The following is a 27,873-nucleotide window of genomic DNA, read 5'->3' as shown; positions in this document are numbered from 1 at the left end:
ACCAAAGAGTTTTGGATAGGTATTTTGGTTTGTACCTTTTATCAGCCATCACTCCAAAGACACTTACCTTGAACCTCTTCATCAGGGGAAGCAAAGCTCATTACATTACTTGGCAAATTACAATTTTTGCGGTTCAGAATTGTATCAGCTTTCATTCCTATCTGATTAAAAAATAATTAATAATTTATTTACCCTAATCTTGTTGTTCCAGCCATTGCAAAAACAAGCATGCTGGGCACAGGAAAGCACAGCGCTAATTCTGGCCTTTGAGAGAATTGGTATGCAAGATCTTAGAAGTAATATGGTGATTTTCAGGGTCCAAGGTTAGTGTTCATTTACTTGAGTGAAAGGAAAATCAAGACAAAAAGCATTTCAAATAGTTTAACTTCAGCATTAAGGCCTAAGCATAGTAAAATTTTTATATTAACACCTGTAATTTAACTTGACATGAAGATTAAGGATTTGGGCAAGTTTTCTTACACCAGGGAACAGGAACATGTTCCCCACAGCTCACCATGTAGTTTGAATACTGAGTTACACTGCTGCAATACATTACTCTGAAGTTAAGTCCCATCTAAGATTTTGCTATACTTAAGCTATGTTTTAATGTTTGAGGGAAATCCCTACTTACTATTTTACCTGCACTGCTGCATGCTGCATTTTTCACTCTTCTCTATGTAACATTAGGTAGCATGGTAGTGCGCACTTTAGTGGTACCTGGAGTTCTTAAAATGTGTTCGGAGGAACTGCTAAATATTTCTGAAAATGAAGTAGCAAACATAGTGCAGATGCATCAAAAGCTTTACAAGTAAAGAAAAGTTTCCAGACATTTATTTCTGGAACTGTACACCAGGTATTAAAGTACAACAAATACAAAATAATGCTCAAAAAAAATCAGTGTTTATGTACAAATATTCAAACAAATGCAACAACAGCGACTTCCTCTTGAACATCTGATACTAAAACATGTTCCGATTGTCACTAGATTTGTTGTTATGCACAGGGTACTTATTCTGAACTGAGAATAACTGGAATCTCTTTTATTAGGAAGACTATAGTAATTCCTACTGTATTTTACAACTGATATATCCTCCTCCTTCTTTCAGTGAAAAATAGGAATAAAAAAAATAGTAACCTTGTCATTATTTTATAAATTACTGTATTTAGTTTCCCTGTTTGTAGACAATGTGCTTGTAATGCTGGGCAAATAGTGTCCCTGTTAGTCAGTTTATCCATTCGTTTACATTCAAAGTTGAAATATTCACTAGAGACTTTGGTTAAATTAAGCATTAACACTATGTTCTACTTGATCTGAAGTTTTCCTATATTTTTGACCCTCAGTTTTAAAAATTAAAACCAGGAAACAATTGCACAATTTGTTGACCTAATTTTACACAATTTAGTATTCTTCATACAGTATTGTACATCCTTCAAGTAAATTCAGCAGTTGACCATGACAAGGGGAAAACTAAACATTTAGAAAACTAGCATGAGAAGATGACATATGACTAACCAAAGTAAAAAGTATTGCTATAATCACAGCACCAGTTACACTTCTAAATGAATCAGCTACCCTCTTCCAATTCCCTGTACATAAAAAGGATACATTTACCAACACTGCAATTGCCCATTGTGGAATTTTTGGTTTGTTTGTATGAAGAAAAAGTGTAGCAAAGGACAAAGAATCAATCACAGTTTGTTATAAGAATTGTGCTTCACCATCTAAGAAACAAGGCAATGTAATTTCTTCATACGGTAGAAATTCAGTTATCTTCATGCTGACTTTCAAAACGCAATTCTTTTAATAAACAGTAACAAGTTCTTCATTTAAATGTTTAAACTGAGAGAAAAATAAGTAAGTCCAGCTTTTAAAAGAAAAGTTCAATAAATAACTATTTTACATGGGTAAAGTCATAGTGGTACAAATTTATGAATGTCACATCAAGCATGCACAAAAATGTTACTATACACAGAAGTAGTCAGAAAATATTGAAATAGAGATCTAAAAAGATATGAAGAATTTACATATTTACAAAATCTTGCAAATTATTGCCTCATTTTAACAAGGAATTAAAAGTAAACGATACCAGCTAGCTAGCCCACAGGCTAAATAAGATCAGCATCTATTAGACTAGCCGGAATTAATTTTTCTCTCATATCATTTTCTGAATTTTGGTCAAAAGTCTTTATTAAATAACTAAAGTGTCCATTCAACTTGCTGACAACCCAAACCTTAGACGTGTCTGTCTACATTAAGAGCCCAGCAATGCATAGATAAACTGAATATATTACTGCATCAGCTAATGAGAATGGGCATGTTCATTTAAGTGCAACTGGTATAAGCATTCAGTCATCTTTGTATAATGATTTTTATACAGACCAGCCACTCACTGTAAACCCATAGATAAACTTGAATGTATAACAATGGAAGATTATGGCCAGTATTTTACAAAATTACATAAAATGTGTTGATTCATAAACAAAAGAAACAAGGTACAAAGTTCAGCACAAAACACAGCAACAAGAAACTGACAACTTGGCTAAAAACTGTCAAGAGTACAACACAGGGCCAAGGCTACCTGATACTTACTGTGTACTTACTAAAGTTACATATTTCAGAAGTGTAAGTTAAGAACTGATTACAAAATAATCTCTACTTTTGTCCACTCTGTTAAAATAATTTGGTTTTAATATGGTAAACGTACTATCACGTAAACACTTCAAAGTAATCTTCATTATAATGCTGTAAAGAAAACTCCATATGCTGCACCCAAAACTCAGGATGTCAATGCAGTTCACAGTATGCACAGTAAGTACCCTCTTCCCTTTCAAATAGTAAAGTCACTACTTTGTAATTACTCAGCATAACCTTGAAGCAACCATTACAAATATTAACAACACAAACTTAAGCACTTGAAGAATGAAAACAAATTAGTGGCAATTAAATTTGTAACACAAACAGTGCGAAGAAAAAGTATGGAGGGAAAAGGGTAATTCCTATTGAAATAAGGTTCAGCTTATAAGGTTCATTATAAAACCCTGCAATTTGTATGCTACAACAGGTTACAAGCCAACACTATGTTTGGTTTTGACTCTTCTGCAAGAATTAGAACAAATGTTTGCAAGACAAATTTCCTGCATGGCTAAATTGCACTCAATGTTCAAAATAAAAAAATTACTGAAGTTAAATAGTTGCTTTTATGGGAAACATTTTTATTCATCCTTTCCTATTTGACTAAGGTAGTGAAATACCATTTTTGAGCCAATGACTTGCCAAAACAAATAAATGCAATCCACACTAAAGGAAAACCTTCAAACACATAATTCAAGGTTCTACTATTCCTATATAAACTAGATAGTCCCTCAAAACTCTAACACTTTGAACTGCAGTGCTCCAGACAATTTGTCTTCCAAATGCTGTTTGTTTAGTGGTAAATCCTAAATTGTGCAGACTGTAGCTTTATACAACACCAGCTGCCTTAGGAAAATTAAGGTTATATTACTCTTAGAATTACATTACTCTTCAAAGTTGTGGACAAAACCTATCCAAATGCAGTACAGCCTAAAACGCATCTCTTTAAGCAAGTAAGTAAATTTAAAGTACACAGACAATTATGGCAGCATAATTACTTCTGTGTAAAGTAGCCATGGCCTATAATTTTGCAACAGCATCGAAGTACAGGTCTTCAAACTTTATTCATGTTAAGTCCCTTGTGCTAGCTTCCACCAAGATGAACTTGCTGTTTTTGTAAACGGAAGTGCTCTAGTTTAGTATCACATGATAGAAGGTTCCATTTAAAAAACATCCTTGTATGTTTGTGCAGTTTAAATTAAAGAAACCCATCCCTGCCTTTATAAGAAAAAAAAAAAAAAATGCTACATTGAGCAGGGATCAGGATCGGTACCTGTAAACATTGTTATTCCACTGCATCCGTTACGGCAAAAGTAACTTAGACTAAAAAGCCACTCCAATCCGTTCAAAACTTCTCTGCTGGTTTTGAAATGGTGGCCTCTGTCTACAGGCTTTAAAAAAAAAAATTGAAGCAGAGCTTAAAGCTGCACCACAGAGTTCTCTTAGTCCCAAACTCTGCCGAACATCCTATGAGATTTCCACATCTATGGACTGAAAAAAGAAATTACTCTTGATAAATCAAGATATAGTTCTATACATACAAAGACATCACTGATGTCATAAAGTTCAAACTTCCAGTGAAAGACTAAGCAAACCTGATAACTCCCATCAAGTTTACTACTACTGCATAAAGTACCAACTGTTTGTTCAGTTCTCCACAGTCATTCTGAGTGAAGGGCAGCATGTTGGTGAAGAGTGTGGGTACTGATAAAACCATTTGTCTCATTTGCAGATAGACTGCTGAAGTCAGCCACTGAAACAGCCATTTTGGCACTGGTAATATGGTGTGTATGATTCTCAAAGTCCACACCAAGGTTATTTACAGAGACATCATTCATGAAAGATTCTGGGACAGCAATTCCCATTTTCAATCTCTTCGCAGGTCTTTCTGTCTCCTCACTGCACATGTTCATTGGGTTTAGCTCTGAATGATAAAAGCCAGTCTCAAATAAATTAAAACAATCACTTTCACCATTGCTAGGCAAGTTAAGCAATTCTTCTGTTCCAACAGGCACATGATTAACTGGTGCTCGGGGTAAGCTGTCCATAGGAGAAAAGGCATCATCCAGGCAGTTCACATCTGAAGTGTGGCAGACTGTAGCTACGCTGTTTGTCAATGCTGGAAAAAAGATGAACACAAATGCAAATGAAATAGTTGTTTGCATAGTTACAACAAAAAGGGTTTTTTTTGTCTTGATTTACCTGTCAACTCATTGGCAGTGATAGAGTTCAGAATGCTTAGCTGTTGATCAGGAATGGTTTCTGTTCGACTATTAGATGTTAAGGCTGAAGAATGCACTGCTCCACCAAGGGCTTCTGCTTCATCTACCAAACGATCCATGTAGTCCCTAAAGAATATTGCATCCATAATGTATTATTTAACCAGAAAACAAGGCCTAAAAATGATGATGGATTATAATTTCAGTTGCCATAGCCACTACAGCATTACACTGCAATGACAGAAGGGAAAAAACTAAATCTTCTATATTTAAAATTTACAACAGAGAACATATTTCAAGCATGTTTTACTTACGTAACTCCTGGATGATGGTTGTACCTCTTCTTCCCAAATCTTGTTTGCTGAGCAAAGTAATCATAACGTTCTGACTTCTTCCACATGTAATAGAAAGCCACACACTCAGCAACGGTTCTGGTTCTTACCTAAAAGATGGCAAGCAGAATTGACAAGATTAATGCAAAGACTCGTGTTTTGTCATCTCCCCAATTCCCATTCCTGCAATATTGTTAGTTTTATTGTTCCAGTATCTGGAATAAACCAATTAAATTCGGAGACGTCAAAGAGATCTACAGTTTCAAGTAAGTATTACATTTGTTCTACTGTATGCAGTAGACTGGCTTTTTAAAAAACAGATTGAAAATATATCTGCATTTGAAGCATATATATATATATATATATATATATATATGAAACACAATTTTTTAAACTACAAGATAGCTCTCTCTCAAGATCGAGAAAGCTGAGCAAATCAATGACCCAAGAGAAGTGAAGCAGAAAAGACTTTGGGTATTTATTCCTTCTGGGAAAGTCCAGAACTGTAGAAGCTTTGACAACAGATAATCACAAAAGTAAATGATTAAATAACAACATAAATTTGTACTCTTGTTGACTACAAGGTATAAAGGATTCAAATGGCTCACTTTGATCTATGTTAACTTTTTATCTCTTTTCCCAAAATGGATGTTACTATGTGAAGTCACATTCTTAGAGAAAAAGTCATTACTTCTACCTATGTTCTTATAAACTATATCCATTTTTAGATGCAGTAGAAGTTCACATCAGCAGCAGCCCACTGTTCTAGTTTAAGTTTTACAACTAGAATACACAACTTTATCCAGATACAGTCTGGCAGTAAACAGTACCTGAGCTTAATCAAACTTACAGAAGCATCAGAGGCAAATCCAAAATACCTCGAGTGTAGTAGTAAACCTTGCTAGTTTAGACACAAACATACTAGGCAGAGGAGGAAATGAACACATGTCCATATGCTAGTACATAAAGTATCAGTTAACAATGCTTTGGAGTGGTAAGAAAACATTTCTTGTCAAATTTTTCCATGCACTATATCTTGTCTAGCCAATACCTTCCATATAGAAGCAACATCAGTTTATGCTGGATCACAGAACTTTCTGGCATTTTACCTACCTGGAAAAAAACCCAGGGGATTTCTTAAACAAATTCTGTTCTACAGTGACAGATACATCAACCCATGTACTTTGTTCCATCTTGGAAAACATATATTTTAAAATTATTTCCTTGCATCTCTGATTAATTGCTGTTTCTTGGTAAGGTCCATTTGAAACCTGAACCCCTCAAGTATTGTTTAGGACAGGTTAAACCAGGTATTGAGCATGACTAGCTGACTGTTGCTGAACAACTACCACAACCCTATAAAGTTTACCTGAAATACAAAAACCCATCAAACTCCTAAAGAAAAACACCTTCAAGGCTGTATCAAAGGAGATATACAGAACATCTGGAAACATCCATATTGTCAACTGTTGCTTTTTGATGAAAAAATATAAAATCCCTCTTCTTCAGGCACAGCAGAGTCAATCAGAGGCAATCCGGATCAAGATTAGTGCTGGCCAAAAAAGAGTATTGATGGATGACTACACTCCTGAAAACACAAAGAGCTAAGCCTCTTTCTGTAAACTTACATCTTCTTAGTGACAAAAATAAGTAAAGATGCTTCCCTCCCTGCCCCCAACCATGGTATGGAAATACTGTACTTCTAGGAGAGGCATACATTTAAAGTTAATTATACTATAAATGCATAAATGGAAGTAATGTCAACATAAATCAATTTCAGAGATAATACACTGACTCATCTTGCAATGCTTAGCTTTTCCAGTAACACCCCAGGAAAAATTAGCACAAAAATGCCAAGGTGGTTTTAGTATGTTGGTTCTCAGTTCACTATTCCACATGGCTTCTGACAAATGTATGGCTTCTACAGATTTTCAGCATCGATTCATCTACCAATTCTTCCATTTAACTGTAAAATACTAACCTTGTTTTTCTGTATGAGATGAAAGTCTTTTCCATAAATCAGAAGTGCATGTTCAAAGTTTCTGCATTCTTCTTCTGTCCATGCTGTCATCTCTTCTAGACAATTATAAAAGTAGCATGATAAGCTTGATTTCACCCACTAACCTTTTGCAAAGAATAAAGTATTTATTGCTAATGGATGAATATCCAAATGCATTTTAAAAACCCAGTAGTTCATTTATTTAGTTCCATGTTCTTTCCTCTACTGTACAGATATGCTACCTGAAATCTAACATTCTTCTTTACGAAGACTCACAGAAGAGTTTAATTTATAAAATCTTTTATCCTTGAGAGCACAGGACATTTAAAAGATTTGATTTAGTATTTCTTAATAGGTTCAGCATCAAAAATCCAAGGCTTGATAACATCATCAAGGTCTGAGATATTTTTTTCTGAATATTTCTTCTCACATAGGATACAAAGAACAGTGGTTGTTGGAAAAAAGAGTGAAGGAACAACCTGTTGTGATGGATGACCCTGCTCTGATTGAGTGAGCAGTACTGTGATTCAGCCATCACTGGCAAAAAAGCCTGACTGAGATCAACTCTGCTGTGCAAACTGTGAGAACTATGCCAGGTTTCTCAGGGATTAAGGAGACTATGTCATGTCTTAACACGAGCTAACATTACCAGCCTGAGCTGGGATCAGAAGACTAAAACTGCTTGAGCTGCACACCTATACATACACCAAAGGCGGGGGTTGACTATGAGTCAGTCACTTTATGCTATAAACATCTGTATTGCGCTGAGCCCACTGAGCTCTCCTGTGCAGCACCAGGCTGCACAGTTATCTCCCCTTGAGTAGAGAAGGGGCACCTCTCAAGGTTACGTGTCAGGGTTGAGACACCCCTTGCAAAGCACCTGATGGCTGCCAACAAGGTAAGTGACATTTTACATTAAGCCTAAAAGTATATTCTATGCTAGTGACATGTACATATATCAAGCTATAACTTAACTATTAGAAGTGTAGTAAGTAGTAGAGTATTTGACCACTGCCTAATTATCAATTAATTGTTATATCATTGTTAAATCACTGTTTAATTACTATTCAATCATCACAATTACAATTCACAATTGATTATCACTTGATCATTTAATTGTTAATAAAACCTTTCAGTTAACCTCATAATGATGACTCCTCTTAATAATTCACCTGTGACAAAAATTGGTGGATTCAATCACTGACTATTTATGGAGCCATGAAGTTAACCTTTCACTGAACTTTTAAGATGACTAGGTGCTTAAAAGGCAGGATAACTGGAATAAAAGAACAGTAGAACCTTTTAAGAGGGAAACTGAAAGATGGTGAAGGTAAGATAATAACATACAAGGTCTTGAAGAGGTATTTAAGAGCTGCATATAAAGAATGGGAAGAACCAGAAATAAGAACGTTACAAGAGAAAGTTGATCAAAGAAAAAGACAAGAAATGCTGTTACCTCTGCAAATAGACCAATTGTTTAAACAACCTGGGGAGGAAAAACAAAAATGCAGGAAGGTCTAAAACTCATGGTAACTCGGGCCCCCAAACTCCCCAGATCCCATAAAAATTTATAAGCTAATCATTTCCCCAGAAGATTGGTATTGAGATATTTGGGAGGACCCTAATGAAGAATTTAATGGAGAGAGTGAATTACATGAATCAGAATTTAAGGTAGCCACTATTATTAAAGCTGAGATATGAGTCAGACCTCAAAGGAGCAACTGGAAAAGTACCATAAACACCACTCCATGGACATCCTTCAGCTGGTTAATATGCACAAAAAATATGGGCAGAAGCCTGGCAAAAGCAAGACTGAAACTCTCTGGCATTTCTCCTTTGCGCTGCCAGTCCAAGTCCACCTGAGCCACTCTAATCTTAGCAGCTAGGTCTGCCTGCTGGTTGTGTTGATGTTCATCAGTGGCACGACTCTTGGGTACGTGGGCATCCACATGGCGCACCTTCACAACAAGGTTTTCCACATGGGCTGCAATATCCTGCCACACCTCAGCAGCCCAGATGGTTTTACCCTTACGTTGCCAGTTGTTCTGCTTCCATTGCTGCAGACATTTCCACAGGGTATTCGCCACTGTCCTCAAGTCGGTGTAGAGCCTCGGCCACTTTTCCCGCTCAGCAATATCCAAAGCAAGCTGGACGGCTTTCACCTCTGCAAACTGGCTCGATTCACCCTGTCCCTCAGCAGCTTCAGTGACCCGTCATGGGGACTCCATACAGCAGCCTTCCATCGTTGATGTTTTCCCACAATACGATAAGACCCATCAGTGAACAGGGCAAATCGCTTCTCCTCATCCGGCAGCTCATTATATGGTGGGGCCTCCTTAGCATGTGTCACCTCCTGCTCTGGTGACATCCCGGAATCTTTGCTCTCTGGCCAGTTCGTGATCACCTCTAATATCCCTGGGCTGCTGGGTCTCCCTATTCAAGCCCATTGTGTTATCAACACAACTCATTTACTCCATGTAGCATCTGTTTCATGATGTGTGGAAGAAGCCTTTCCTTTGAACATCCACCCCAGCACCAGCAGTCGGGGTGCCAGGAGGAGCTGTGTTTCAGTGCCGACCACTCCTGAGGCAGCCCGAACTCCTTCGTACGCTGCCAGTATCTCCTTCTCAGTTGGTGTGTAATTAGCTTCAGAGCCTTTGTATCCCCGGCTCCAAAAGCCTAGAGGTCGGCCTCGGGTTTCCCCAGGTGCTCTCTGCCAGAGGCTCCAGGTAGGGCCATTCTCCCCGGCTGCGGTGCAGAACATGTTCTTAACCTCCTGCCCTTCCTGGACTGGCCCGAGGGCTACTGCTTGGGCAGTCTCCCGCTTAATTTGTTCAAAAGATTGTTGTTGCTCAGGGCCCCATTCAAAATCATTCTTCTTACGGGTTACTTGGTATAGAGGGCTCACAATCAGGCTGTAGTTCAGGATGTGCATCCTCCAGAACCCCACAGCGCCCAGGAAAGACCGAGTCTCCTTTTTAGAGGTTGGTGGGGCCATGGCTGTTATCTAGTCTATCACCTCCACCTGGATGTGGCGACACCCATCTTGCCATTTTATTCCTAGGAATTGAATTTCCCTTGCAGGCCCCTTGACTTTCTTTTGCTTAATGGCAAAGCCGGCCTTCAGGAGGATTTCAATTATTTTCTTCCCTTTCTCAGACTTCCTCAGCTGTGTTCCCCCATATAATGATGTCATCAATATACTGCAGGTGTTCTGGAGCCCCACCTTTCTCCAGTGCAGTATGGACCAGTCCATGGCAAATGGTGGAGCTGTGGTTCCACCCCTGAGGCAATCGATTCCAGGTGTACTGGATGCCTTTCCAAGTGAACACAAACTGTGGCCTGCAATCTGGTGCTATTGGAATGGAGAAGAACACGTTAGCAATGTCAGTCGTGGCGTACCACTTGGCTGCCTTCAACTCCAGTACATACTGGAGCTCTAGCATGTCCAGCACTGCAGTACTCATTGCTGGCGTAACTTCATTCAGGCCACTGTAGTCCACAGTCAGCCTCCATTCACCATTAGGCTTTCTCACTGGCCATATAGGACTGTTGAAGGGTGAGTGAGTTTTGCTGATCACCTTCTGGCTTTCTAGTTGATGGATCAGCTGATGGATGGGGACCAGGGAATCCCAGTTAGTGCGGTACTGCCGCCGCTGCACCGTCCTGGTAGCAATCGGCACTCGCTGCTCCTCAACCTTAAGCCGCCCCACCACTGAGGGATCCTCTGAGAGGCCGGGTAAGGTGGACAACTGTTCAACCCCCTCCAGGGCAGCTACACCAAAAGCTCACCGGTACCCTTCTGGGTCTTTGAAGTGCCCTCTCCTGAGATAGTCTATGCCCAGGATGCATGGGGCATCTGGGCCAGTCACAATGGGGTGCTTATGCCAGTCCTTCCCAGTCAGGCTCACTTCAGCTTCCAGTAGGGTCAGCTGTTGGGATCCCCCTGTCACTCCGGAGATGCAGATGGATTCAACCGCACTGTAGTTCGATGGCATCAGGGCGCACTGTGCGCCAGTGTCCACCAAAGCCTTATACTCTTGTGGGTCTGACATGCCAGGCCATCGGATCCACACTGTCCAGTAAATCCGATTATCCCTTTCCTCCACCTGGCTGGAGTCAGGGCCCCTCTAATCCTGCTCATCATCACTCACTTCTTGCAAGAACGATTTACTGGTCCCCTCAAGAGGGCCAGACATAATGTTCACCATTCTATTCTGTCTGGGGAATTTCTGACTGGACACTGGAGCTGCACTCCTCTTGGAGGACTCCCCTTTCGTGGTGGTCTTCTCTTTCAGCTGCTCTACTCGTGCAGCTAGGGCAGCAGTGGGCTGTCCATCCCACCTCCTCATGTTTTCTCCATAGTCACGGAGGAAAAACCACAGGGTGCCTTGTGGTGTGTACCTTCTGCTGCCTTTCTCTTGGGTAGGGAAACGTTTACTTCTAATGGCTGAGACATTAGCCTGTGCAGGTGGAACACGTCCTCTTCCATTTTCTGGAGCCTCTGAGACAGTTCCTCCACAGCTGAGACCCAGGGATGTTCAGATGAAGGGAGATTTCCCTCATATTGCCGGAGCTTGCCAACCACTCCATCCACTGTTAGAGTGTGGGTGTCTGTCCACCAGGACACTATTGCCAATGCTTTCGAGTGCACTTCTGGTGCGCTCTTCAGGAACTTTCGCCACATCAGGTGCGTGCAAGGGGCCTGATCTGGGTCTATGGGTGACTGCTCATTATTCAGATCACCATAGATCATCTCAAACACCGCCATTTCCCTGAGATTCTGAATGCCCTTCTCAATGTTGGTCCATTTGTTTAGCTGATATAGGATATCATCCTTGTAGGGGTACCTCTCCCTTACACTGAGCAGGAGTAGCTTCCAAAGGCTGAGGGTTTGAGTCTGTTTCCCTATTGCCCTGTCAATGCCAGCATCCTTGGCCAAAGGCTTGGCCTCTCTCCCCTCCATTTCAAAAGCACTGACTCCATTGTCCCAGCATCGTAGCAGCCAGGTGCAAATCTGCTCGCCTCCCAGGCGGCCGAAATCTCTCCGCATATCTCGCAGCTCAGTCATGGATAGAGATCGGACGATCACCTCTGGCCCTTCCTCCTGTTCCCATGCTGGGCCTGGCTCATCCTCATCCCCCACTTGGCGAGCTGACTTTCTGGTATATTTGGTTTTCTGTATCAGAGTGACTGATACTGGCACTGTCTGGCTCTCTGGCTCAGCTTCTGCGCTGGTGGAGGAGACTGATACTGCCTCTGCCTGTCCCCCTGGCCCAGCTGCTGTACCAGTAAGTTCACTTTCAGATCCTGTAGCCCTTTCTCTCTCTTGAGGAGAGTGAGTGGTATTAAAAAGGACACGGTAGGCATGGGCAAGTCCCCAACACATCACAGCAAGTTGTGTCTCCTGGGTTTTGCCAGCTTAGAAAGGTAACACACCCTTTCTAAGCACTCCATCAGCTTCTCAGGGCTCTGCATTTGTTCGGGAGTGAAATTCCAAAGCACTGGAGATGCCCACTGACTCAAGCCTTTGCCTATCTTTTCCCACACCCCTTGCCACTCACTATTATCTGACCTCGGGGCAGGTTTCTGGACACTGCTATTGTTAGAGAAGTGCTGCATGGCCAAAACCGAAATCAGGCAGACATTCAGACAGAATTGTGCCACAGTCACACTGGCCTGCAGGCTCCAAGGATAACTGAAGCTCTCGAAACTCTAGAGGATCTCTTCCCCTGGCTCACCAACAGAGGGGGTGAGACCCCTAACAAAAGCCCAAATGGCAAACAGGTACCGTCCCGCCCCCTCCCACAGGGATACAAAGGCAGCATAAGCAGTCAGGAGTCAGTACAGCAAAAATGACCCTTTACACATGTTCCACTGACAACAAACATCAGCACTGGGATCATATACTGGATATAAGGATTAATCCAGCCCCACCACACAAGAAAGTGGGCCAGCTTTGCAAACATTTTCTTATCGAACAGTACAAATACAAACAGAAAAAAAAAATTGCACCCAACAGATTGCTCCAACACACTCTGGTCAGGGTCTGTCCCTTTTTGAACCTTCTTATTTCAACCCTCTAGTGCCCCACACTGGTGCGCCAAAAAGGCTGTGATAGTTTTAAGCCCTGCTGGGACCGGAGACCACGCTGCCGTCGTCCCTCCCCCACCTTCAGACACAAGTAGGGCACAAACCCTGGGTTAAAATAAGAAGAAATTTAATACAACAGTATAATAAACAATCTGAACAACAACAATAGCGATAATAACAACAACAAACAGTAGTAACAGTAAACAAGACAAAAACTATACAGAGAAATACCGCAGTGAACACGGCCAGCCCGCAGCGTGTGCTCCCTGCAACCAAAGCCACAAAGGAAAGCTTCCCGCGCTGTCAGCATGGTATGAATAACCTGGCTGGAGATCCCTTCCTTCTCTCCGCTGGGGAAACTTAACCCTATCCTAGCTGAACCAAGACAGTTACTAAGCTGTTCTTAACTCAACCCGCAAGTTTTACTTTTTTCTCAATTTTCTCCCCATCCCAGTGGGAGGGGGTGAAGTGAGTGAGCGGCTGCATCGTGCTTAGTCATTGGCTGGGGTGAAACCATCACACCCTAGTATCACCTGCTGAGTAGCATACTGGATAGGAAGCACAGACCCTCGGGACAGAGGGGAGCCCACTGCCAGTACCAGTAAGATCATTAAGTGAAATTTTTACTGCCTACAAATCAAACTGCCTTCAGGCTAGGAATGACAGAGGTGCACATGGTAATTAACTCTATCTGCCCTTGTAGACCCCAAAGGCATGGAACCACTAAATAGGGAGCCCTGGCTGTTTTAAAATTGTGCCTCATTGCAAATAGGGTTGAAATAAGACCGAACAGTACCTACCTACTCAGGATGGTCAGGATGGCCAACCCTGCCTCTGACCCATCCCAACCTAGGTAGACTTGATGCATGGCATTGCAAATCAGTAGAGAAATGGGGTGGGGTGAACCAACACCAAGAGGGCGATCCTGAGCTGACAGAGACAGCAAATGGATCCAGCAAGTAAGGCAGGCTCCCCAGAATCATCAACACCCTCCCCAGTCTCATAAACCTACCAGTAAGGTAGCAGACCCCAGAAAAGGCATAATGAACCATGAAGAAAAGCTATGCATACCTTGGGTAGCCATACAGGGCCAACCAATTAGGACTATACTTAGTCTGATCCAGATTTTTTAAAAACAAGGGGTATAAGGGAATCCAGAACAAACCGAAAAACAATCTGCTCCCAAGGATCCCACAAATAACCTTTCAGACTTCTTATGGAGGAACTACAAACCTTAAGTTTCTAAAAGTGTTTTAAAAACAACCACACACACACACACACACACACACACACACAAAATCACTAAAAGAGAGTAGGGCTTTTAAAACAAAGCAGTTCAAATTATTTGAATAGGTCAGTCTTGCCTCAAGTATTGTTGCTTTCCTATCTTGATTATGGCTTTGGGTCTATATATAATTAAGAAAGTCTATTTCAGGCATCTCACATTCATAATGGTGATCCAAAAAGTTTCTGTTCAGATGACATTTAAAGCCAATGGGGGGAAAAAAAACACATTTCAAAACATTTCTGGAAGCAAGACCTTTCTGCTCTCAGATGAAGGTGATAATCATTCCACTGCAAGGCCATTTTCTTTCACACTCCATTAATTTGCACTCCTTACTACAGAGCTCTCAAGCTTCAAAGAGAAGAAAAGATTCCCATGTAAAGTCTCACTCTTAAGAGATTATCTAGGGAGTGGTGCATTTTAAAATCTTATCTTGAGATTAACAGTGAACTTCAGTGGGTAGAACACAGCGTAATAGTTCCTCTAAGAGACAGGAGTTGACAGTATTATCATCCTTTACCATTTTTAATGAAGTAAGACCCATGTGACTTGGGGTGAAGAGTGTGAATACTAGTCCTTAAGATAGAATTTTGGGCTCTGTATCACAAATGGGCAGAGGTATTTTTCAACTGTGAAACAGGAATCTAAATCCTAGAGAGGTGTGGGATTTAGGATACAACCCTGCAACGGATACTTCCCTATTGTTTAGGTCTACACAATCTCTTCCTGTACATGAGCTTTCTGAAGCTGCCCTGGTAGTCCTTACTGTCCCTTTCAGCTTTACCTTAGATACTTAGCTTTCACAGCACCTAACTTAAAACACTCAAGTTCCCTCTGGATCCAGTTCTGAGTAGAGAATGTGAAAGAATATTAACTTATAACAGGGCTCATACTCCATTTATGCAACATACATGTTAAAATACAGGACCAAGAACTATGTTTGTGAAATGATAAACTCTTAATTTTCATTTAAGGGAGTAATAAAGTTAGGAACAAACAAGACGGGAGCTCGTTTTCATCTATAAACTCAAGCAAAGTTCTCCACAATCTACCAAAGATCTGTGGAACTCTCCACAGTACAATCAGTTTAGGGTTAGCATAGCACGATGTAAGCACAGTGAGGAAAATAGTGGGGCTTATTTACATAGCCAGCTATGTTCTTCTGATTTTGGTATAAAAGTCATCAGATTATAACTGAACATGATCTCAGATACTGTAATGTGGGTGAGAACTGCTTTATGGGAGAAAAATCATCACTTCCCCTACCCCTCTCCTCAGTCTGCACCACTGCTAAAACAGCAACGAAGGAAAGAAGGGAAGGTGAAAAGCTGATCCTCAATCTTTATGCAAGTTGCAAACTTCTCTAGCAGGAATTTCCAAATGGCCAGTAAGATTATACCTAATCTGTGCTAAATATCATGGAGAGGGATATGCTCGCCAATCTGATTCTTATTCAAGGTTTTCCTATGCCACCTTTTTTTTTTTTTTAACTTTAAAAATTTATTTTCAAACAGACTTTTCTGAAAAAATGAGCAGTCTCTCTTACCCTGAGATGCCTTTCCATTTGAGCAGTATCTCTCAATTGCTTCTTTAACATTATGGCTACTTTTAAGAAGTTCATACAGTGCCTGTAAAATAGAAAAAGTCTTTAGAAAGAGCCAAAGTTTGCAAATATCAATATAGACCTCTAAACCAAAGAAGGTTTATCTTTATACATTACAAAAATTCTAAAATAATCACCAAAAGGAAATCCATGCAAAAGTTGAGGCAAGGTTTAATTAAGGAAATGAAAAACATAGGCAATTATTAAAAAAGTTGGATTTGTCAACAGCATGGTGATCAGAAACATCACAGATCACAACACAGTCAACGTTCAAATACTTGTAACTTTAAGCATGTTCCTCAACTTTCAAGTAAGAAACATCCTGACCCCAGTAACATCTAATTTAAAAAAAATAAAGAAATTGAGTATTGCTGCCTTTAAAATACAAGGCAGAGAGAGAGAACACATGTTAATTACACAGCAATGTGTTACAAATGGAACACGATATAAAACATACTTGTTCATTGTCCCGTGTATGTAGCCCTTCAGGAATTCTGCCAATCATTTTTTCATTTCCTGTTCTTAAGGAGGTTTCAAAAAGGTATTCTTTAACTTTATTTTCTGAGATCACATCAGGTTTCCAAAGTAAGTGGTCTTCATTTTCATAGGCTGTTAAAATAGAAATGCATTAATGCCAGGTGTGACATTTTTAAGGCTACTGTAACACTAAACACTATTTCACAAAGACAAAGAACAGGAACACAGAAGAAATCAAATCAAACACCATCACACCACTTTCAAATTGCAGCTCACTTTTTCCCTAAAAGTCTCAGTTAAGAGACTGACTCTGCAGTGTAACATGGCAAAGAGATTCAGGTTCCATGACGTTTTGAGATAATGGACTGAACTCCTGAGGAGTCTTTATAGAGAAGGGGCTTGTTGACAGCTAGATGATTCAAATAAGATTATGCATATGTATTCATCATCTTCATATAAACAAACCAGCAAAACCTTTCAGTTTTACGCAGCTGTTCTCAAAAAATAAACGATAGTTTACAATAAAAGAGGGTAAGACATTACTTTAATATTTACTTTAATAATACATGTCAAAAAAACCCAAGATCAGAGAAGGTGGCTAATTTGTCATTTTCAACTGAAATTTGCCAAAAATTACTTAATAGAATTAAAATCTAGGTCTTAATGTGGTAATTTGTTTTTCCACTCACTAACAACTGAATGCTGTTAAGAACTTCTACACTGTATACTTTGCAAACAATCAGGATGTGTAGTCCTCCTTCATAGTACAGTGAAGTCACGTAATGTACCTCTTGTAGCTTATTTGAAAGACAATACATTGGAAATACAAGAGTTAGCCTGAACTTTTGTCACTGTATGCATATTTCAATTCTAGATTAAACTATGAATCTTTTACTCTGATCAATAGATGTGATAAACATTGTACCTAATGTTTCACAAACTCTCTTGGTGATACAAAATTAGACAGTCATTCAATTCAAACACACAAGCATAATGGCTGTTACAGTAAAAGAGAGGAAGATTCTCCAATCTCCCATGAAATTGCAGGGAACACATTAAGTTAAGGTGAGAAATAAAATTACATCTCCTCTGAAAGTTCTGTTAGAGCTTAAGAACATTGAAAGCTTTCAAACAGACATGTTACAAGTGTAAAGTTTATAGAAGTGCAGAGCTGCCTTCTTGCACGATTCTGGTAGTTGGGACTACACATCAAAAATATAAGCCCCTGTTTGCCATCACAAGCTCTTCAGGGAGTACAGAAGAAGCTTTCACAGAATTCTCCACCCCTATAGCTTGGTCCAACCTCTCCAAGAACTGATGCTCAGCTTCAACCTCTACCAACCAAGACAACCCAGCACTTCTTGCTGGAGTCCACAACTCATAGTATCAAGAGGAGTTCATCTGGCTTTCCGATCTGGGAGCTATCTCTTTGCTCCTGGCCATTCCAACAGACAAGATTTTCACTGGTTCTCTCCACCATCATCTCATTCCAGCAAATGCTGTCAGATTAACCTCTTCCTGGTCATTCTCTGGTTATTAGCACTTCTCTAGTACTTGGCCGAGGAAAAGTCAAGATGTGTAAACAGTAAAAGGACTATCCAAATAAATCTGGTTCTTACTCCTCCCCTCTTACAACCCGTAAGCATCATGCCTGCATCTTACAAAAAAGGAGACTTCCCTAGGTCTCTTATACAACATAAAAGATTTTCACTTGCTAACGCTTCCAGCTCCATCCACACCAAACATTCTTCTTCCCTACAGAAAGGGCCATTCTTCAAAAAAGCAGTTGGTAATGGCGAAAAGACTTGATATACTTAACTAGGATAATATTCCCATGAAATGTTACAGTTCGAAGACAGTAATTTACAGAATATTGAAAATTTACAGAAAAAAAATCCCAAAATGCCCTTCATTTATTAACATATCCCCCAAACTGTTCCTTAATTTCACAGCTGTTCAACATGAGCAAATTTCTTTCATTATTGCTTTCTTAATTCCAAACTATACATGCTATACTTTTCTCATAGTGAACATTTCTAAAGATATAAAATAAAACTCTAGTAAATAAATTATTTCTTCTACTCTAGCACAATTGCACTTTTTAACCCAAGTTTACACTGGAATAACATCATACTTAAAATATCCTATTTTTTAAAAGACAGTGTATCAGGACCTACATCTTCTACTCATGCTATGGAAATTTAAAGTAGTTTATGCTTTGTTTTCCATATCTGTTTTATAACCCATACTACCGTGCTTGCCAAAAAACGAGCAAACAAAAATACTGCTTAGAAGACCTTCAACGTAAAAGTAAGTTATATGCTCATAGTCTAGTTATGATACTATGATGAAAATATTTCCTTCGTGACCCACAGTTTATTGCCTCCTAGTATTAGTAGATACTTCAGAATTTACACAGTAATCCACCCTCCCATGTTTTCTTGAGAATGTTGTCTTGAAGAATTAATTTCTGAGATACAATTATGTGATTGTGCTACTTCAGTTTTCTAGGGCCTTTGTTTTTTAAGGTCTCTGAGACTTTAACTAAGTCAAATAGTTTTGACTTTTGAATTTACCTTATAAATTTAAATAATGTTTTTCCATCAGCTGCTAGGTATAAACATGAAATAAAATATAAACCAGTCAGAACTTACCCTTTTCATCATCACTGTATCTGCCAAGGTAAGGTGGAATTTCAGCCTGGTACTGTGAACCAACCATTATTTCCTGAAGATGTAACAAAAATCAAGAGACAGGTATTTAACTTAGTATTTTGTATATGGAAGCATTAAAAATGCCATTAACCTGGCATTTGGCAGAGAATTTCAGAATTAAGGTATTATTTTAGATATGTCTTAGATACATTTTTATTTAAAACCGGCATTTTTATTAACAGTAAATTTTTTAACCTTTTTAAAAAAAATATACAATTATTACCTTTCTCAAATCTTCAGATGAATTACCATTGTCTGCCTCTACATCTTCACCATCTGATTCCTTATCTCCATCACAAGTAGTGTTTGCTTCAGACACAAAGAAGTTTGCTTTTAGCTAAGAAGAATTTTCAGTTCAAACACAGAACTACAAGATATCCTATGTTTTGAAAGCAGCACCCTGTAAAAGCACTCTGGGTGACACTTAATCATGAAACTGTTGATCCAAATTCCTATCATAAGTCTGTTAATCTACATTTCTATCAAACTAGCATGAAGTCAGAAGGCACTGATAGTTGTATACTGAAGAACTGAAACATTTATTACCACTGCAACTGAGTCAATCTACTATATTCCTAACAGTCAAAAAGGGAATGAGATAATTTTTCTTCATCAATTTTCTCAACACAGGCTTATACCATAGAGAAGAGGTATGAGAAAAAACAGAAAACTTTCACGGCTATGACTTAGCCTCAAGTTAATCACAAAGAAAGTAAAGTTGAATGTCTTTATTACCTACTAAAACCTTTAATAAGAAGTTTTAGTGGGCATTCAAAACATTTCTTTAAACAAGGCCACCTCAGCATGGAGTGAACATACAGGAAAGATACACAAAATGGAATAAGCAAGAGACAACGTAAGACTGCTTATTCCTTTTTAATATTCCCCACCCCCCTTAGTAAGAATACAGCAGATTCAAGTGATTCAAATACAGTACTCCATACAAAAACTCGTATTTTAGAATCTGGAACACTGTGGTACTGGGTTCTGAAGTAATTCTATTTTTGTAGTTGTATAATCCCCAGCAGAATGGAGTCTACAGTTCTGATACGATTAAAGCTATTTTGTATTCTCAGACTTCAGAAAAGACATGCTCATAAATGCAGCTGCAATTTTAGCTTCATCACAGCTAAACAGAATTGTCAACATCAGAGAAAATATCCAAGACTGTATGGACTGAGGTTCTTCTTCTGTAGTCATTACTACAATCACCAGTCTATCTCTGCTAGAAAAAGCAAGCAAGAAGCTAACTTGACTGCATGAAGTAACAATATGCCTGGATAATCACATGCAATTATTTCTTCCAATTACTTCAAATTAAATAAAACAGCTTCTATTATGTATTAGACACGTTTATCTTAAAACTTCATGTTATCTTAGCATCTGAGAAAGGGATAGAGATCAGAAAAAAAAGATTAAACTGCCAACAGCATGGAGAACTGACATCTCCCTGCCTGAAATGGTGGATATTTGGTTTTCAAATGTCCAGCCAAAAGTTGTAACAGAGAAAGTAACATTCTGATAGAAAACCATGTTAGCTGAAAACAACTGTTTCTTAATCCTCAGTAAGATGCGGGCCTAAGCATTTTTTCTATAAAGTTGCCACACTTTGTGCTGTATTCATTACCAGCTCACAATCAATGTTTAAGTGCCAGGAAGTTTGGGGTTTGCTCAACTGAAAAAAAGCATTATAATTTTTAAGGCTTTTGTCTCTCTCTTTCAATACAATTGTCTTATATCTATTACACAATCAATCAACAGCATGCAAAGGGCTATGACTGCTGATGACTGAGACAGCACATCCCTTTTATCATCCCCCTTCTCTAGAGGAATGAAATCCCCAGGAATAGCTTAAGAAATTTGCCAAATGAAAACTGTGATAAAAATCCTGCACAATGCTCTAACTCTAGTATACCAGTGAACAGTGAGCTGCAACAGGCAATGTGGAATACCTTGTCCAGGTTGGACAACTGAACCACTGGTTCTCAGATCTTTCACAGAATAGCTCCATGGGTAGTGAATCTTTGGTGGTCATGGGTGTACAGGACCCATCCCATATAAAACCACTGTGGCTCACCCCATGAAGTCCTATGGAAAAAGCGTTGAATGGGTGAAGGGAAATAATCACAAAGAAATTGCATCCCAGTTCACATCCACGGGCTGCACAGAGGAGTCACTGGCTTAAAAGCAGCAGCAAAAATTTTAGTAGAGAAAAGGTGATTTAAAAGAGTGGGTTACATACTCATGTAATTCACTAGCATATTGAAAATTATTAAGGGTGTTCCTCAATACCACATTAACTATTAACTATGAAGTTACTTTATTTGTTAAGAAATTAATTTTACTTGTCCTTTGAGCACAGTACCAGTGTAAGTCTTTTAGATAATCAGTAATACCAAAGACAACATTCATGTACAACATCCTGCAAAGAACTGTTTCTCAATTCCCAGTAAACTCAGCACTATTCTGCAATTTTGGTAATTTAATCCGGGAAGCTACATATACCATTTAAGACTTTCTGAGAACTATAATAAAATTAGGTTTTTTACATCTTAATGGCCGAGGAAAGAAGTCAGTAGCCTCATGTGAAGTAACTGATGGTGTCAAGTCATCAGCAGAGGACTGTGTTTCTTCATCATCACCTGACAAGAGGTCTTTGGCGATTTCCTCCTGTATCATTAAAATAAAAAAAAGCACACAGACTGAGTATTAAGTATACATTCAGATTCAGCAAACTGTAACTCTCATTAATTAAAATTATTTTACTGTAAGTAAATTTTGCAGAACATACTCCCTTAATTAAAAAGTTAGTTTGCTCCTCCTAAATCTAAGAACAAATATAACCATTAATTTCAGAGCTGAACGTGGAGGTTATTTCCACTTTGTCTTCTGTTAACATAGATGTACAAGAAGTAACTTGTGCAAGAATCAATCTCAGATGTTCCTCCAACTGCTTCCAATGAAAGATGTCAGCGGAAACTACCTCAAATCTTTAGAATTCTGACATTCTTCGCATCACAGATATACCGAAGCTTTAGAAGGCTGTTACCCCTTAAACTCTGGGGGAAAAAAAAACAAAACAAAACAAAACAGCCAGGCACTTTTGTAGACTTTTGCCAAAAGGACAGCTATAGGTAATAGATAACTTGTTATATTCCCAAAACACAAAAACATCACTGTTTCTGTAGCCTGAAAAAGAAGATATGAAGAAAGAAAACACACATGTTCTTCACTAGCAGACATGTTTGAACACCTCTGTACAGAGGTTAGGAAGGGAAAGAACTGTATCAGACAACAAGCTGACTACATTTTTGTAGCCTCAACACAATCGTGAATCCTAATGAGAATCAGATGTGCAGAGCCATCATTATACCCTACTTTCTGTGGAGTTTACCATCATGTCATATAGAAAGTAAAGGGAAAATAAAACAAAAGAGGCATATACTTAATACCTAAATATAATCCAAACTACCAGTTTTTACATCAGTGATGCAACACAGAGTCACTGCACATAAAACAATCTCTCAGTCCCAAAAGTTGAGACCTTTCCAAACTATATGCATTTGAAAGCAACATTCTAGAGCATTCAGGAGTGCATCTGCAAATTATCCAGAAATAGTTTGGTATCTGACATGTGTTGGAAGCCAGAATTATTATTTCTAGACACTGCATACACTATCAAAAAAGCCCACTTCTATTAAAAAAACCCCAAACCTAACGACCTATTTAAAGTGCTTTGGATGTGCTTTAGAAAAACTGTGAGCTTACTCATCTCTCATTTGCTGTAATATACTGCCACTAATGTTCCTATGCGTTTGTGTGATAGTTTTAATTTTAATCATATCCTCAAGATCCTTGAAAAAGAATGAATTCAGAATAATATTGTATATTAAAACTAACAAAGATAGATATTCTGTAACATCAAGAAATAGTGAAATATAATTTAAAGTCACCTGGATTTCTGCTTTTAAACCATAACAAAGGGGAAAATGGTTCTGACTTACTTTGTCTAGAGTCATATCTGGAAGTTCATCTGCAAGTTCACTTGGAGAGCTATCTGCACTGGATCCCGCCATAACTGGAATCGTGGGTTCATAGCCATAGAATGCCAGTAAGTCTTCCAATGGCATGTTTCCTTCCTGATACAAGAGGATTTACAAACATTTCGACATATTGCCAAATACTTGTATTTGGCCTAAAAGGATAAGACATATTTTGAAGAACAAAAGTAAAAAACAAAGAAAAACTTAACTGAAAGCAGGAATCTTGATTAAAGATTTTAAATATTTTCAGGCACAGGACTGAAATAACTCATAACCATGTCTGTTGGCATATAGTGAAGTTCCATCACACTACTGAAGAAAGCTGTTTACTAGGTGAAACTGAGGAGTAATTATTAAAAATTTGCTCCTGATCTGATTCACACTGTAAAGCATGACTTACTATATTTCTTCAAGACAGAAGATATCCTAGAAACACTCACAACCCCACTACAAGCGAGAAATGCAGAAACACTTGAAATCCTACATAGTTAGACAAGCAAGTGCGCAAAACCCCACAAAACTAAACCAATATGGCAAATTTTAAGCCCTCCTTTCCATCTGCTACACAATACATTTTACAATGACTGTTAAGAAGGTAATAGGAGAAAGACAGCTAACGATACAGAAGGCAAAAATCAAGAGAAAAGCTGGATTTATAACTTGTTTTTTCCAACAGCGTTTGATCAAGTGATTCTAGTAAGTATCATCAGACTTACATCCTAATACAATTAATAAAACAGTAAACAGTGGAGATTTTTTTACCTGATTCAAGCCATCAAAATAATAAAAATATTTTTCATTATTTATACCTTTAAAAGTTATATTACCTTTAAAAATTTCTTGTTGAACTCACACACTGATTAAATAACTTGTTTTCTTTAGTCAGCTAAGGTCTTAGTCCTGCAAAGACTTTTCACAAGGGGTAAACGTAAACTCATATCCAAGTCTTTCCAGGATCGGGACCTAAAGTAATAAAGTGTTTAAGATGAGTGGCTCTCAGTTCTTCTTCCTTCTTATAGAAGCAATAAGACAATTTTGTGGAGTAGCAACCCCATTTTAACCACCAGACCTGGCAAGCTGCTTCACTATTAGAACTGAAAGTTCGTAATCAGCAAAAATGGAACTGTAAAGGTAGCAGAACAACAACAGAAAAAAAATCAGGAGTATAAACACTGTCAACTCCACATTTAGAAAGTTTGTTTTCATATGGACTACAAAATCAGAGCCTGATATTTGATGCCAAAAATTACACTTTCCTTGGAACTCTGTTGACCAAAATCCGCAGTTATGCTGAGTGGTGTAAGTGGGTCACTGAACAGTAACGCAGGCAGCATCAATCTGTAGGTGTTCAGCATTCAGCAGGCGTTTAAAATGGGTGATGCACTGCCACAGATGAACAAGAGGTGTAAAGAGGAAAACCATGTAATTAAAGAGTGTAAAATGGAATAGGAAAAGCCAAGGAGCACGCTGGTCATTCTGTACACCCACCAAATGCCAAACTGATGAAACTAAGACACAGAACTATCATTTACATAGCAAATGAATGTGAGCCATCATGCCTAAAACAGCATTGTTTGTTTGCATACTGGAAAAGCAAAACCTGACCAACAGAATTAAATACTTCTAGCTGTCACTAGCAAAATGTAGTTCCAACTTACAGAACTCAGAAGTGGTAAGTGATACTAGATAACAGGACACTAAACCCAGCTTCAGCAATTTCCCTACCAAAGTGGAAGGACTACTAAATGAAAAATATGAACTTAACACAAGTATCTTTGAGAAGCTAAGTTCAGCCTTTTTGTGAGATGCACTGCTATATCCTAACCAAACCTGGTTTTCTTTTTTTAAACAAGCTGCAAAGGCATGTTGCAGGAAATTGCATTATACAATACAAACTGGAGGCTGAATATTCTTTTCACTAGAAAAGTTACAGCACGTATGGACATTTATGAGAGTGAGTCACTCTTACCTTTTCTAAATCTTCAATTTCAGAGCTGAAATTTTTGCTTTCTTCCATCATTTCCTCTTCTTCAAGAGTTCGCTCATCATCATAATCGTGTACCAGCATTTCAGCAGATGGGTCAAAGTCATGATCCTCAGAAGATAAAGAGCCAACTATCAAAAAAAAGTAATTTCAGTCATTTTTTCTATACATGAATATGTACGAACATATGAAATTACATCACAGAAAAACATATGGTTGCAAGAAATCGTTTACAAAGTCAGAATTTTTGATGGAATAACTAGAACAAATTCCGAACTACCTGACAAATTCAGCTGTTCTAGCTGGCCTTCCTGTTTTGTACTTGTAACCAATAGGTGCAGCTTTCTCTCTTGCAGTGTAGAGTACTTGGGAGAAGTACCTGAACTACTAAAATAAAGTTTTGGACAGTACAAACCCAAATTAGTATTTTAATCCATAAAAGATTGTTTGAAACACCCTTGAAATCATCATTAATGTACAAAGAACAAAAGGTGTAAGATTTCAGAAACTTTGAGACTGTGATTTATAGACCCTGGTTTTATTTATGTGATTTATACAGTAACAAGCATAGTTTTTCCCTGGTAAACAGCTAGCTTAGGTTATGAATCAGCTTCCTACTAAAAGCAAAATGAACACTGGCACTCGCTTCAGATTAGTTTAGCCTCTCAGATTTTTTATTAAAACTAATTTAATTATTAGCACTTGATCTAGAAAGGAAGAATAAACATAGCAAAGTTTCAAGAAATTCTGAGAAAAATATACCAGAAATAACAAAATGCTAATGGATTAACTATCAAGCTATTGTGACAGCTCTGTGGTCCAACAGACACTTCTTCATTACTTAAGCCGGCTCATAAGCCATCAAACTTTGTCAACTGTTAGAAAGGTTATCATTAGATTCAACAAGTTTTAAAGATGTAAATATTCTGCACCACAAAGTCACTGTTTTACGATAAAAATTACTGAATTACAGGGTTGACTTGTTCTTTAATGTTCACTTCCTTACAACTTTCAGGATGGAGAAAAGAAACAGACCAGGATATTTCTCTTTCACTTCTAGTTTCCCTTTACTAGTTCTTAGACACTAGTGCTCTGTTGCAATCCTTGGCTTGCAAAGAAAAGGTTTATTAGGAATTATTTCCATGTAAAAAACTTCTTCAGAAGTTTTGCAGGAAATAGCTACAAATTTTCAATTATCTTCAAAAAAATAAAGCAGTATCCTTCTCTGCACTGCTTCCAGCCTTGAAAGACACAGTTATATATACTAACACTTCTGAGTCTTAAAGCACATAACTAATTTTTCAGCAATTATGCAAAATGTTCATTCCTTATATGCATTAAATTTTGTTTAGCTCGCTTAAGACAATACTGTAAAAGTTCATAGTATCATATTGTAGAGAAACATTCAGGCCGAAAATGCTTTTTATTCACATGCTGTTTGTATTGCAGTCTCACAGAACTTTCACTATAGCCAATAATGCCACTCCAATTACCATAATGTCACTACATGTTGAATTTTCATGCTGTTGGCCATTACATCCTGATTCAGTCTTAAGGAAGTGTCAACTGACTAATCTAATATAAATTTATATGTATGTGTGCTCAGAATTATTGCTTCTAATCTCTGTTCCAATTCACATTATGTTTGAGTAAAACAAGTGGAAGTTCTGTTCCACTCAGACTTTAGACAAAAAGGTTCCACTTCTTTAGTACCTCTGAATGTTCACTATCCCATTTAAAATATTTAAAACTGTATTAAAAAATACAAGCTCATTAAATTTTGTAGGAGTGGTTACAAAAGATGACAAACAGCCAGTGCAGAAGGCAGTTATGCAGAAGCAAATACATTTCCCAGCTACTTCTTCAAGAGTAGCCCTGCTGATGTTAACTATGCTTGCTTGTGTTAAATATTCCAAAGAACCTTAACAGCAGTTAAAGCCTCAAAAATTACTTATGAGTTTAAATACGTCATTACCAAAAAGTCCAAAATCACAAGCCTATAATTATCAGCAAAAAGCAGCCCCTCTCCAGGATACGTGGCTTTACTGAGATGCTGACTTAAAAAGTGCTGCAAAACTTTGTTTTCATTTTGGGTTCCAAACAGCCAATTACTAATTGCAACCAGAGTGAAGGGGGAAACTCCACAGCGCACATTTCCTAACAAAAATCTCCTAAGTGGTTAACTGTGTGAATATGAAGTGTTAGGGAAGCAACAAGGGGGTAAGTTCGGGAAGGAGCGGGAAGGAGAGAAGGGTGTACGGGCAGCAGGCGGGCCGGGTACTGCAGCAGGAGGTGGGCGAGGACGAACCTGGGCTCGAACTCCCAAAGGAAGCCTGCGGGGAGAAAAACAGAGCGAGGTAAGTGCGGACTCCCTCTGGCCCGGCAGCAGACAAGGGTCTTCATTTCACGCTCCCCGCCTCGGACACTGGAGCTGCCCCCTTCCGCCGCCGCTCCCCGACAGCCCCGGCCCCTGCATCCCGCCCTGCTGGCCC

General features: G+C 38.7%; 1 protein-coding gene across 2 annotated transcripts; it reads right to left on the bottom strand.

Annotated features, from left to right (window-relative positions):
• Positions 1 to 829: 829 nt before the first annotated feature.
• On the bottom strand, positions 830 to 27,797 carry MIER3 (MIER family member 3). Of its 2 annotated transcripts, none has more exons than XM_026865620.1 (12): positions 27,690 to 27,797; positions 25,367 to 25,512; positions 23,359 to 23,493; positions 21,904 to 22,024; positions 19,578 to 19,663; positions 19,295 to 19,367; positions 16,621 to 16,772; positions 16,107 to 16,188; positions 7,165 to 7,259; positions 5,166 to 5,293; positions 4,835 to 4,980; positions 830 to 4,751 (listed from the first exon to the last, which is right to left on the bottom strand). In XM_026865620.1, exons 2-12 carry the CDS (start codon positions 25,463 to 25,465, stop codon positions 4,294 to 4,296), a joined length of 1,575 nt encoding a protein of 524 aa, XP_026721421.1. In that variant the 5' UTR covers positions 25,466 to 25,512; positions 27,690 to 27,797; the 3' UTR covers positions 830 to 4,293. The 2 variants fall into 2 exon arrangements, with proteins under 2 accessions (XP_026721421.1, XP_026721422.1); XM_026865621.1 differs by having other exon boundaries at positions 7,165 to 7,256.
• Positions 27,798 to 27,873: the final 76 nt, after the last annotated feature.

The sequence above is a fragment of the Athene cunicularia genome (assembly GCF_003259725.1).
Source record: "Athene cunicularia isolate RWA chromosome Z unlocalized genomic scaffold, athCun1 chrZ_part1, whole genome shotgun sequence".
Classification (NCBI taxonomy): Eukaryota; Metazoa; Chordata; class Aves; order Strigiformes; family Strigidae; genus Athene; species Athene cunicularia.
This window is presented reverse-complemented; position numbering and strand designations above follow the sequence as displayed.